General features: G+C 58.4%; 1 protein-coding gene across 1 annotated transcript in view; it reads left to right on the forward strand.

Moving 5' to 3' along the window:
* The first annotated feature begins 5,685 nt into the window (after nucleotides 1-5,685).
* The window catches only part of SLC7A5 (solute carrier family 7 member 5), a 35,277-nt gene continuing 27,819 nt past the window's right edge, over nucleotides 5,686-13,143 (forward strand). The window contains exon 1 of the mRNA XM_040633200.1: nucleotides 5,686-6,238. Coding sequence (XP_040489134.1) covers nucleotides 5,686-6,238 — 553 coding nt within the window. The remainder of the gene's footprint in view (nucleotides 6,239-13,143) is intronic.

Consider the following 13,143-nt stretch of genomic DNA (forward strand, 5'->3'; position numbering starts at 1 on the left):
CCCCCCGCCCAGCTGCAACCGCGAATGTACCTTCTGTCTCTATACGTCTGCATTCCCGGACAGTCCGCGTGCGGGGAGCTGTGCAGCCCTGCACGCCTGGCTTCCTCCACGGAGCCTGACGCTCTCACAGTTCGCGTGTTGGCGGCCCGCTAAGTGCGCGGTAATGCCCCGCTTTTCTTTGCCATCTCTCCGAGGCTGCTGGGACGGAGCGGTCCCTCCCCATTCTGTGCGTTGCCTCCTGCTGATCCTCTACGGCGGGCCCTCCTTCTGAGCACAGCCACGGCCACGCTGGGGAACAAAGCTGAGCGGTGAGGCCCGAGCGCAGCGGCCGGCGGTCAGACCAGGGCCTGAAACACAGGCCCACCTTCTGTTTCTCACTTGGCTGAGCCCTCATGAACACCCCGCCCTACGATCTCTCTAACTTCTCTGCTGTTACTCAGAAATTCCCCGGGGGCTTTGGATCCCACCTGAAGGACAAAGACTACGACCATCTCCACACCTTTGAACTTGAGGAAGTTGGGCGACCTTGCTGAGAATGTGAATGAAGCCGAAAGGATTCTGTGAAGGGAAGTCAGGAGTGCTTTCCTCCCTGACAGTGGGCGATGGACCTGCAGGGAGCCTCCAGGAGGAGCGGGAATAACGCTCTCCACAGACTAGAAGGATCCGCGTACTGGTCCGCCTGGCGCTGGAGGGCGGGTGGCTTGGCTGCCCGTGTTAAGAGGCACAGTCAGTGCTGGGCTCGGCCACCTCCTGAACACGCTGGGCCTTATTTCTCCAGCCACGAACAGGGCCTCACGAAGTTGCTGCAGGACGTAAATAACATGCAGCATCTCCAAGTCCTGGCCGGGCTAACCACGCGACGTGCCACTGCTGTGTGCACACGTCTGCTCAGAAACAGAGCCTCGTTTCAGGCATTACGGAGGGCGGTCCCACCTTTACAAGCATGCAGACAGGAAAAACTAACAGCTGAGCCCAACAAAAGCATGGCTTTTAAAAACAAGTTTCCAGAGAAGAAAGGACACTTCCTTTGTGAAAAGGACACAAATATTTCTCGTACTACTGAGAAGAGGCAGACGGGCAGCCGCACGACGGGGGCAAGCTTCCACATCAGTGAGGGATTTTCGGGTCTGCCGTTCCCGGGAAAAAGGAGGATTTCACATGAGAGCAAGGATCTGATGGAACTGTCAAGGCCCAGGCCCTCACCGGCTGTGGGACTGAAAGCACAGCCCTGGAGCGGCAAGCGAACTCACGGGGTGCTGACCAACGTCCTCCTTCCTCCTTCCCTCCCCTTCCAGCACTCTGCTTCCAGGCAGAACCGTGATGCAGGTTACCCCATGCGGGCGGGAGGCTGCCGCTGCGCTCTGGAGCTCTGTGACCTGTTGCGTGTGCCTTATCTCAGTTCTACCCCAAACAAACCTACTATTGCCCTCTTAACAGATGTGGAAGCTGAGGCCCAGGGTGACGCCCACACGGCGGTCACTTCCTTTCAAAGCCAGGCCACGGGCCGGGCTGCGTGCATTGAAGCAGGTGTCGTCTGGGGCAGCTCAAAGCAGGGGCACCCATGGGTACCCTGCAGTGTGGGAAGTAAGCCTTTTAAACCCTGGACACAAAGGGAGCCCCTTGTCTGTCGGAGCCAAGGGTCTGTCAGCGAGGCAGAAAATCACCCTACGTGTAAGGTCGGCAAGTTTTCTTCACCTTCAGGGACAAGAGGCTTGCTTTAAGTAAAGCACGCGGTCGGAAGACCATGCTTGGAATATCTGTGAAAGACGTAGAGCCCACTTCTGGTGATCGAAGGTCTGTGAGGCCATTCGGCTCTCCCTGGGCGAGGGGCCACCCTCTTCTTCCCCAAGGCCAAAAACATCAGAGTGTGTCCGCAAACGGCCAGGGAGCGGGAGGGAGACTTCCCGTAGACTCCTAGCTACCCCAGGGAGGAGTCGCAAGCCAGGCTCAGAGCAGCTCGCCATGGGAAGGGAGCCAGAACTCAAAGGTTGCTCGTGTGTATGCCCGGAGTTTTCTTTCAACCCTGGGCGCTGTGACGTCAGACCTTTAGAGAGATTGAGAACGTGGAAGAAGTATATGCTCTCCGTGGAAAGTTCAGAAACAGGGAGATAGAAAAGAAGAAAACGTCCTATGTAGTAAGAGCTCGCTCGCTCACTCGCTCGCACGCCAGGAGATGGCTGCTGTCACCATGTCGGGGGCTAGTTCAGCAAATCTGCCATTTTGTAGACACCATCACCACTACCGCTGATCGCTGCTTACGGAGTTGTTCCCCGTGACGGCACTGTTCTCGGTGCTCATTGGTAGTGGGAGTGATGACCCCCACTTAGAGCCCGGGAAACCCAGGCCCAGAGAGGGGCCGGTGTGCCCAGTTCCTCGAGCTGGTGGCCCGTGGACACGGGGCCCAGGAGCGAGCTCAGGAGCCTGAGTCGAAACCCGAGGATTCCACTGCTGCCACGAAATCCTGCCGTGTCCGCCCCCAGGTTCATGGAGATAGGACTGATGGGTACACTGTACAAGTTTCAGGTGGGCCGTGTAATGACTCGACGTTTGTGTAAGCTGCAGAGCGACCCCACGGCCAGTCTGCCTGCACCCATCACCCCACATAGTCACCCAACTTGCCAACCACACCATCGCCAACACTGACAACTCCCAGTTTGTGTCTTCTGACTCCCTTGGCCCCTACCCCTGCCCCTCCCCACTTCCCATTTGCTGCCCCCCCACCCCCGCATCTTGTTGCCAGGAACCTGACCCCCAGGGCCGCTCTGGAGATTACAGGACAGCGTTCAGGAAGACTGTGCAGAGAGGCTGCAACACTGGCCCAACGTCCAGCCCATCTTCCAGCAGCTGGGGGGCTTGCGATGGGTTCTCTTCTCCCGAGACTGACCCCAGCACCTCCTCCAAACAGGAGACAGAGGCCGCCTAAAAGGGGTCCCAGTTTGCAAGCCCCACCACGGAGGCAGCCCTGCCCTCCTGAAACACGGTGTACCTTTCCTCCAGGGCGGGCGGTTCCGCTTCTTCAAGGCCAGTCCTCCCTGTTCCGAGAGGCCCTGGGAAACGTTCCTCCCCGGAAGAGGCACTGGCCTTGAGGCCCGGTTACACCCTACACCTGAGAAACAGGAACCGCTCTTCCTCCAAAATGGCAGATCTCCCAGATCTCGGAAGAATAGAAGTGGGGACCCAGTTCTGCCAGAGCATGTCCGGAGTCCGCCAAATGGGGCTTTGGAGCGCTACATCCCATCCTCCTCTTCAATAAACCAAGGCTAGATGGTGTCTGGAGAAGATTCTTTCACATCCTGATTTTTAATGGTTCCACTGTATTCCACCGTGTGGACACAGCAACATTTACCAAAGCAAGTCTGTTGGCTGCGTGGTTTATTTCCCAGTATTGGCCATTATGTTTTCAAACTATAATAAACAACCATGTAGCCAAAATACAACTCACTCCTTACTTCCTTAGAGAAATTCCCAGAAGTGGGATTACTAGGTAGAGGGTATGAGCTTTAAGGCTTTTGGCAGAAACTCCTGAGAGCTTTCCTCTGTAGAAATGCTCGAGATATTCTCCCCACCAGCCCTCGTGAGAAACAAGGACACAGCTTTTAATAAATTAGAAACTAGCGCTGGTTGGCGCTGAAAAGACCGCGGTTGGTGGAGCAGTGGCCTTGGATCTGTAGGACAAACGGCGCCGTCATGACGCTACCAGTAGATGGCACTCTTTGCTAAGATTTTAGAGTCGGATTTAGCGGTAAGAGCCACAGAGAACTCAGGTACAAATATGTCCAGAACAGATTTGCAGGAGGAAATCGAGGACATTATCATTTGAAAAGCAATCGAGTGTTGCCTAACGGTGGGACCCTGGGATCCCGGGGCATCTTGAAAGCCTTCCGGGGGTGTTGTAACACAGCTTATAAAGGTCTCCCGCATCTTCTGGGGAGCCCAGCACCCAGGTCACCTGCGCACGTGCGGGGCCCTCCTCCTCCCTCATTAATTCTGATCCTGGGGCAGCTGAACTAGACCGGTCTAGTTCCTCCCGACCGGCATTCCAGGTCCTGGCAGCACCCTTTGGCTTATCACTGCTGTCGTTTCACGGTTCCATGTGTGATTATTGATCGGCTCTCTTTTGCTGTTGGAGGACGCCCTCCCAGTCAGGTGCCTGGAGTCCAGGGCAGCGCCCGGCCCAGGACACACACCCTTGCAGGTGAACTCAGGAGAGGTGCTTGGGACCTTGCCTTAGAGCACTGCCACATGATGGCCTTCCTTGAGAAACCGTAATCCACGCAGAGATGGTCAGGTTTTCGCTGCTATGGGTGATAGGAACACAAAGTTAACCACAGTCTCGAAGTCAATAAACCACAGGAAGAAGGGTGGCAGAAGACTAGAGGTCCACACAGGCTCAGGGGTCCTCAGAAGGATAGGTCCCAGCCCACTGACCAGTCAGACAAGTTACATAACCCTGCCCAGCCTGTTTCTCAGCTACAAGATGGCTCTAATCAGAATGTGCATATGGGAGACTCAGCACAGCGCCCGGGGCCTCCCGTGGGCTCAGGAAGTTTGCTGGGCCATCAGCAGTCGGTCCTCCCACACTGGAAGGACAGCGGAAGAGCTAGAGTGGAGAGATTGTTTTTTGTTTCCCCTAAGCAACCACGTTAGACATCTTGCCAGTTAACAGTCTGTGTTGTGTGACCCCTTGGCTGTCGGATTTCATGTGGTTCAAACACTGCCGACGTTCACTTGCCATGTTGGGGGGTAAGCTGGGGGGACCGGTGAGGAAGGTCCAGAGTGATGCTCCTTGGCTGAACGCCCTGTTTGGGACTCTACGTTCTTTCCCTGTGCCCGTGTCAGTGTAATCAGCAAGGATTTTGGATCCTTTCCCGCTTCCAGGCCCTGGGGTGACTGGTGACTGGGGAACCTTGCAGCCATTTTCATCTTCAGAAAACTTCACCCTACAGCCTGCTTTTGAACTCCTGCTGGATTCGGGGGCAGGGTTCTTGGGGGCTCCTTCCAGGAAACCCCCATTAAGTCAATATACATGAGCTTATGCAGATTTCTGGTCTCCCCAAGTCTAGGTCACTGCTTCTAAGAGCTGTGTCCCTGAACTCTGCTCTTTGGCAGGGAGTCCTTTTAGGATAAAATGGTAATTGGCCCAGAAAGGAACTCAGGATGTGGCCTCAGCCTGTGACTCAGTACCCCAGGCGCAACCTGGACCACCAGCTTCCCCCAGGAGGGGCGGTTCTGAACATCCTCACATATCCCAGGTCCACAGGAGGAGCAGACCGGGTCGGGGTTGGGGGGGGCTGTCACCTCGGCCCAGCGCACCCCCGCGGGCCTGAGCGCCCTTGCAGAGGGCAGGCAGGCCGGCCTTGTCTGAGCCGCGGGCACCCCAGCTCCTAGCCTGCGTCCGGGCGCCCGGCCGGCCATGGCCCTAGCAGGTGCGGGCGGGCGCCGCGCGGGAGCCAGGCAGAGCGGGAAGGAGCCAGCGCCCCAACCGGCGGGTAAACTGCCGCGCGGGCGCGGGGCGGGGCCGGGGGCGGGGCCGGCGCCGGGAGGGGGCGGGGCCGGGGCGGCGTATAAAGCGCCGGCGGCGGCGCCGCGGCCTGACGCAGCGGCCAGCAGCCGCGCCGGGAGTGGGTCCTCGCTGGGTGGCGGCGCGCGCGCCTCGTGGTCTGGTCCGGCCGGCGGCGCGGCGGCATGGCAGGCACCGGCCCGAAGCGGCGCGCGTCCGCGGCCCCCGCGGCGGCCGAGGAGGAGGAGCGGCAGGCGCGGGAGCGGATGCTGGCCACGCGGCGCGCGGACGGCGCGGAGGGCGCGGACGGCGGGGAGGGCGCGGAGGGCGTGACCCTGCAGCGGAGCATCACGCTTTTCAACGGCGTGGCGATCATCGTAGGCACGATCATCGGCTCGGGCATCTTCGTGACGCCCACCGGCGTGCTCAAGGAGGCGGGCTCGCCGGGACTGGCGCTGGTGGTGTGGGCCGTGTGCGGGGTCTTCTCCATCGTGGGCGCGCTCTGCTACGCGGAGCTGGGGACCACCATCACCAAGTCGGGGGGCGACTACGCCTACATGCTCGAGGTGTACGGCTCGCTGCCCGCCTTTCTCAAGCTGTGGATCGAGCTGCTCATCATCCGGCCCTCTTCGCAGTACATCGTGGCGCTCGTCTTCGCCACCTATCTGCTCAAGCCGATCTTCCCCACCTGCCCGGTGCCCGAGGAGGCCGCCAAGCTCGTGGCCTGCCTCTGCGTGCGTGAGTACCCGCCCGGGGTTGCGGGGGTGGGCACCCAGCCGCGGGCGGGAGCGGCCCGCGGAGCCCACGTGGGTCTCATTCATTCGTGTCCACCTCATCTTGAGGGATTCGGCGGTGAGTCAGCGGGGTCCCTGCCCCAGTCTGGGGGGGGGTGTTCCACTTCCTCACCTCGTCTTTTCACAAGCAGACGGCTCAACACACATCCCCTGCCTGTTGTGGTCATCCACGCAATGTCTGCATAGCGCATTTCCTGTTGAGGTTCCCAGGACTGAGTGCTCAGACAGAAACTGTAGTTAAAAAAACATTCATACATTTCTGCTCTTGAAATCGGCTTATCAGGAATCAGCAGAGGCTGGCTCATACAAAACCAATAGGAACAGAATTCTGTGTTGCTCATTTAGTCAGCAGTCTCAAAGTCCTAACGGAGGGGTAGTTGGCTGCAAATTAAATTTGTGTGTGTTGAGGGTGGAGGGTGGGTTGCGGGGGTCCCAAGTGTGCTGAAAAACAGCCCCTGGTCGTATCCCTAATGATGGTCATGGTCTGGGTATGTTGGCAGATACAGCCCTGGTGAACTATGAGTGCTTTGCAGAAACAGTTTTCTTGTGGGATTTCAGAAAAAAATCGTTTGTACCAAAGATGATGTGGTTTTCTTCTCTTTTTTGGCTTTTGGCACTTTTTACACCTACCCCTTGGCCAACATCTGAGGAGCCTTGCAGGATGGAAGCGTCCTGCTTTCAGAGCTGCCACCTGATGTGAGGATTTGCCTGAATGTTGCTAGTGCATAAAGGTCCAGAGCCAGCAGGGCTACGTTTGTGGTTGGGGTCCTGGCCACGAAACTCAAAACTCTCGGGGACTGTGCATTAACGAGGAGTGGCCCCTGATTGGCAGTGCCTGCTGGTGCTGCGGGGACTCCGGAGTATGTGGACCCTATTCCCTGCACGAGCCACACTGTAGTGTGGGGGCAGGCACCCTTCATAAACTGGTGAGTCCAGAAGGCTCTGCTTGGCTGCCTGACATCCCACGCTTTCCGGAGACCCTGAACAGAGCGGCCACGCTGAGTGAAGAGCGTTATTTGCCCTTTTTGGGGCGGTCTCAGGATGTGAATCTCAGCTTTAAAAAAAGCCTTTGTCCAGATAGGAGGTCGATCTGCTTGAGGACAGCAAGACCTGTGGTTTCAGGTGGGGCTTTCAGATGAGGGTTTTATGGGACGACACGTTGATCTGAGAAGGGGAAAGCCCCTCTAAAGCAAGATGAGTTTTTATGATATGATTACGATAATTATGTTACAATATGATTTAATGTTTGGGCCCAGTATGTAGTAAAACAGATAATGTCTTTAAAGGCCTGTTCTCTCTCTAGTCCCTTTTTAAACTTTCAGGTTTAAGTAGATGGATTGCAGAGGGACTGTGGTGGGTCCAGCCCCCCCTCCCCCGCCCCACATCACTGTGGCACTGCTGGGCCTGGCCAGGAGTGCTGTTGTGGGCACCCCTGCCAGGGTAAGTTGTGAGTGGGGGTGACGTTTTCCATGTGCTGATCCGCTCTTGTGGCTCTTCTTCCCTGAACCAGCTTGGGGGTGTGTTACGTGGGCCTAGGTGTGGGTGGGTGGCTTTCTCTGATGGAAAGAGGATTTCCACTGAACAGAAAGGGGCTCCCTGTCAGCCAGGATGAGCGCTAATCCAGAGCCTGTCTGTGTGGAAAGGCACAAGGGCTGGTCCGAGGCTCACAGAACTTGGAGCTCCCCGGCACAGGGGGACAAGCACGGAGAAAGGTTATGGGTGTCCAGGGAGGCAGGCTTGCCCTTGTAGGGGCATTTGAGAAGGCAGTGAAAAGCCACAGAGAGTTTCTGAGTGTCCTCTAAGTATCCCACAACGGCTGGGTTCTAGAATTTCTCCCCAAGAAGACGAAGGGCGCTCTGCTCTGCTCTTGTCCGTGAGCCCACCCCAGGCCTTGTGGCGCCCCGTGGGAGGGCCTGGTGGCCCGCTCCTTCCATTGGTGTGTCGTGGGTACTCGAGCAAAGTCTCAGGTTTGCTGGTTGGTCTTTTCAGTGCCCTGGACGCGACCTGCTGCTCTGAAACAGGTCGGCTTTGGTACTTAGTACAGCTCTGCTGCTGATAGATGTGGGAATAAGGTCCGACCAAAACGACCACTATGGGGCCCTTGTCTGGTGTGGCTCTGGTGTTTCTCAGTGCACCGTAAAGGTGAGAGAAACTCGCTCTGTAGGTCTTGATGGCTGTGTGGGATCTGGCCTGGGACTAGGCTTGCGTTATCGCTAAACAAAAACTTGGTAGCGTTTGCTTGAAAGTATGATGACGCTGGTTTTTTACTTTGGGGCAGAAGCCACTCAGACTGGAGTTGAGATTCTCGTCAGCCTTAATTTGCTTCTGGCAGTGTATCCAACATTCCTGGGCCAGCTTTCTCTGTAAAATGGGTCCATCCGTGTCTGGAGAGCCCCGAGCTAGGAGCACACAGTGGGAGCTGGTTCAAGTCCAGAAACCTGCATGGGTCCTTTTGTCAAGGGAGGGGCCCTTAGGAGGGTCTGAAAGGGCCACGTCTCCCTCTGCTGCGTCGTCGTCACTCCTACCCCAGACACAGGTGTCAAGCAAGTGCCTACAGACTGCTGGGTGCCTACCTTCCTCTTCCCCCTCCCTGTTGCCCGGGGGTGGGGAGGGGGTTACTGGGCCCACTGGGACAGCTGCAGCTTGGGCTCACCAGGTGCTTGCAGAACTCGGGGTGGTCTGCTGGTGGCTCTGGGTCCCCTTCAGGGTGAGGTCTAGAAAGCACTTTGGTCTGCCTTCTTATGGGAGACAGGGTTGCCAAGGTTCCCCTAGAGTGGGTTAGTCCCCCTGCTGGAGGGCACCAAATCCGAGTGGGGTGGGGTGGGTGTCATCCGCGGTCCTGTAACCTGAGATGTTTTCCACCTGGTGTCCGGTCAAGCCTGCACTCTGCGTGTGAACAGACCTGGGTTCTGCTTCAAGAAATTTGCTTGAGACTCTAAGCATAGTTTCCACATCTGTGAAGTGGGAATTGGTCACAGCTCTGCCTGGGTAAACGTGCGGGCTCTCGGCCACGGTGTGTTTATCAAGCACGGCGCACAGGGTCCCTGCCACATGGTGGCTGTAATTTATTCTCAACACCCCCCTCCGTCTGCTGTTCACCTTTCACATTTTGAGCTGCCCTAGAACTTGTTCTTCCCAGTTTAGCAAAGAGCAGGAGGGAGAGAGAATGGAAAGAAGGCAGCAAGAGCCAGAGGTGAATGCCAAAGGTCTCCCTCTCGTGTTGGGGTCTGAGCTGCGACATGCCTGTCCCACAGTAGTCCCTTCCTGCCTCGGGGGCAGGAGATTGACTGCCCATAGGTGAGGGGCACAGATCAGGACGGGTTTGGCTGGCTGTGGGTTGGGGCCAGCCAATGTGAGGGTAAGTCACTTGGGGTAATGACTAGAGGGGGACGGGAGGTCATGCTCTACCCCCCAGTCTTCTAGTTGACTGGCTCTTCTCCATCAGCTCCAGGCGTTGACCCACTCCTGGGGTTATGGGGCACCTACACCATGTGTCCACCACTGTATCGCCTGGTTCAGGGCGTCTGAACGCCTTCCAGCCGCCAGCTCTGGGCCCATCTCTATTCTGGGTGTCTCCAAGTTGCTGACGACCCCAGAGTCACAAGCCGAGAGTTAAGTGCAGACGACAGCCCAGTCATAGCCCTGAAATCTGACTTTCCCAGCCAGACACGAACGTGCTCCGGCCGGCAGAGCAAGTCACGCCGAGAGTCACGGGACTGGAGCTCGGCCCCGTGGGGTAATTCACAGCAGCGTGTGACCTCAAGGAAGCGGGAGACGCTGGGTGGGCATGTCTAACCCTTTTCTCCCTGGGTCACGGACCCCTTTGATAATCCGAAGGAATGTGCAGACTCTGCCCAGAAATGTGTTCCAGGCGTGTGGACTCCAAAGTGTGCGTAGTCATGGGGTTCTCACACCCTGTCCCCCAAGGGGGGCAGACATGGATCTGGTGTCTCCTGGCGGCCATGTGCTCGGACTCACACCTCTCCTCACATGCTCCTGCCCCAGCCTTTCAAACTGGTGTTGTCATCCCTCTTGTTTGGCCAGGGAAACTGAGGCAGCAGTGGGCTAAGAGCCCACTGCGCATGCCGAACCGCCTTTTGTCATCGCCTGTGTGGGGACACATGGCCGCATCTTTGGCGGGAATGGCAGATGTCAGGCTCCTGGGGTGGTGTCGGTCACCAGGTGCAGGCGTCCAGTCAGCCAGGGTGAGAAGACGCGGGGATCTGAGGTTTGTCCCATCCCGGACTCTGTGGGGAGTGCTTGTCCCCTGACTGGGGTGCCTGACCCCCCTTAGCACAGCTGGCTAGGGAGCCTTTCACCTTTCCCTCTTCTTTCCATCCAGACCTTTACCTTGCAGAGGAACTTCGGGGACAGGGTAGGCCCACAGCTGCCCCCCGGCACGTGCCTCTTCCTGTGCTCTCGCAGATCTCCAGTCCCTTTCTGCTTTCTGTGACCCACAGCAGGTGCTGGGAACCAGGGGCTGCGTGATTCTGCACCACTCTGGTGGGTGTGACCTTCCTGGGCCCTCTCTGGATTGCTGGCCTAGAGTGCTGCCCGGAGCGCACTTGACCCCGCCAACCAGACCACCCCACCCTGCACCACTGCCCAGTCCAGCAGCTGCTTGGCTCCTGGCAGAATCCTGAATTCTTGTTTGGAGGATGGCCATCCCAGCAGGCCCTCCAGTACCCATGTGCCCTAGGGAGGCTCAGAGTGTGGGAGGCGTCTTTCCCCCACACGCTTGTCCAGGCAGACCTGCTTCCCTGCAGGGGCATTTTTCGGGGCCACACCCACCCCTCCCGCTATGTGAGGAATTGGCAGCACCTTCCCACTGGGCCCTTGGAGCACAGTGCTCGCAACCTGATCCTGCTCTGAGTTGCCCTGACCTTGGTTGCTGGCTGACATCTGTCGCTGCTGAGCCCCAGCTGATTGTCCGTGATTGTGAGTTACTGAAACTGTAGTCAGAACTGAGGCCACTACAGGGAAACATCCTGAAGTCCACCGTGACCTTGTGGCCAGCCTCGCGCTTTGTCCATGTCCATGTGAGGGCTCTGTCCCAGACCCTGTCCCCCAGCTTCTGTGAGTGCTTGGGCTGTGTGACCTGGGGCTGGGTGCTTAGCTTCTCTGGGCCTGTGTCTCAGAGCAGGTCATGCATGCAGAGGGTGTATGAGTCAGATGTCTCCTCACTGCAGGGACAGGTGACAGAGGGACTGTCTGGAAATCGAACACGACAGAGCACTTGTACCTGGTGAAGGGAACAGTGGATGGGTTGGGGGCCAGGAGCTGTGGCCCTCCCAGGGACAGCAGTGGGTAGAGACGGGGCCTGNNNNCCTCTAATCTGGGCACCCTCGTGTTACAGGCCTGGGGTAGGGGGTGTTTCCTGCAATCATCTTGGACCCCGAAGAGCTAAGGGAAAGGATCAGGGACCCTGGACTGGTGTGGGCGAGGGCGGCCAGGTGGGGCCCGGGCGGAGCGGGTGTCCCCCCACCAGGGGGCTGTCTGCTGGCTCGCCCTGAGGGGGGCCAGGGTCGGGTCTGGGGAGGAACGGGGGCCAAAGCACAGCGTGGTTAAGGAGCATTTTGTCCCGGTGGACCGGTGGGGCCGTCACTGCCGAGACACAAGGGAGTTTGAGGACCTGTGTCCGGCCTCATCGCCGGCGAGTGTCCTCTGGTCGTCAGGGAAGGGGGTCCCTGGCAATGAGCTGTTTCCAGAACACGAAGGGAGAGGGCTCGTGAGGCCGGGCTGTCCTCCAGGGCGGGAGGCCTCGCCGAGGTTCAGCAGCGTGCAGCCCCCGTGAAGACCTCAGGGCTGGGGGCTGCAGACTGGGTCCTGTCCTGGGGCAGCCTTACCTGGAGAAGGGAGACGTGTGGACACGTTGTGTAGCTCCGGTCAGGCCCTCTTGCCTAACGAGGGGCGCGCCGTGGGGGCATCCATCCAGGATGCTCTTGACTGGCCCTGTCCTGGGCACAGTCCTGCACGAGAAACCCTCCGTCCAGGGAGTGCAGACGAGGGACAGCCTGCTTCAGTCTGAGGCCTAAACCCACACAGGACAGCGTCCCTTTGGAGGATGCTCAGTACACGGGCATCACATGTGTGCACGTGGGGGGTGGGTCCCTGGGGGATTTGCCCCCATTGGTAGGCGTCAGAATCACCTGGTTGGGAGGATTGATGCCCAGGCTCCCCCGAACTAGCAAGGTGGTTGCACAGGGCTGGGGCGGGGAAGCCAGGGTTGAAGGCCCAGCCGAGGCTCCAGAGCACAGAGTGGGACTGGGGAGGCCTGAGCGTCCTCTCCCCGTTCCCTGGGCTGTGTGACTTTCAGCCGGCCAGACAACCTCTCTGAGCTCCATTTACCCAAATATCAGACGAGTCTAGATGCTTCCCTGTCCTCTCGGGCTGCGACCCCAGCAGGTTTTCCCTCCGCTTTCTCCTTCGCTAGAACTGCTGGAGGTGCAGAGGGGTTGGGCTAGGGGTTTTCAGGCTCTGAGGGAGACCCTGAAGCATGGAGTCTCCTGAACAAAGCCTGGTGCGTGCTGAGCAGAGCTTCACAGTCGGCAGTGACCGACTGGTGGGGTGCTAGACAGCGAGTTCTCATGTTTCTTCACCACCACCCCCCAGCAGCTGTGCAGAGATCAGACACACTGAGTAACCAGCCCAGCGTCACACAGCATGTCAGCACTCGGGGGTCACTTCAGAGCCAAGGGAGGGCTTCCCTGCTGGTTGTCCTGGCTGTTCTTGGGGCCGGTGGCCCCTGGGGACCTGCCTGTGCTCCAGGACTTGTGCCTCAGAAAAGCCCCTCAGAGACGCTGCTGTTTGCTGGGGGTCTCCTGCTGGCCCCAGGACTCGAGGTTGGCA

This window comes from Ursus maritimus, unplaced genomic scaffold, assembly GCF_017311325.1.
Source record: "Ursus maritimus isolate PB19 unplaced genomic scaffold, ASM1731132v1 scaffold_19, whole genome shotgun sequence".
NCBI classification, from domain to species: domain Eukaryota; kingdom Metazoa; phylum Chordata; class Mammalia; order Carnivora; family Ursidae; genus Ursus; species Ursus maritimus.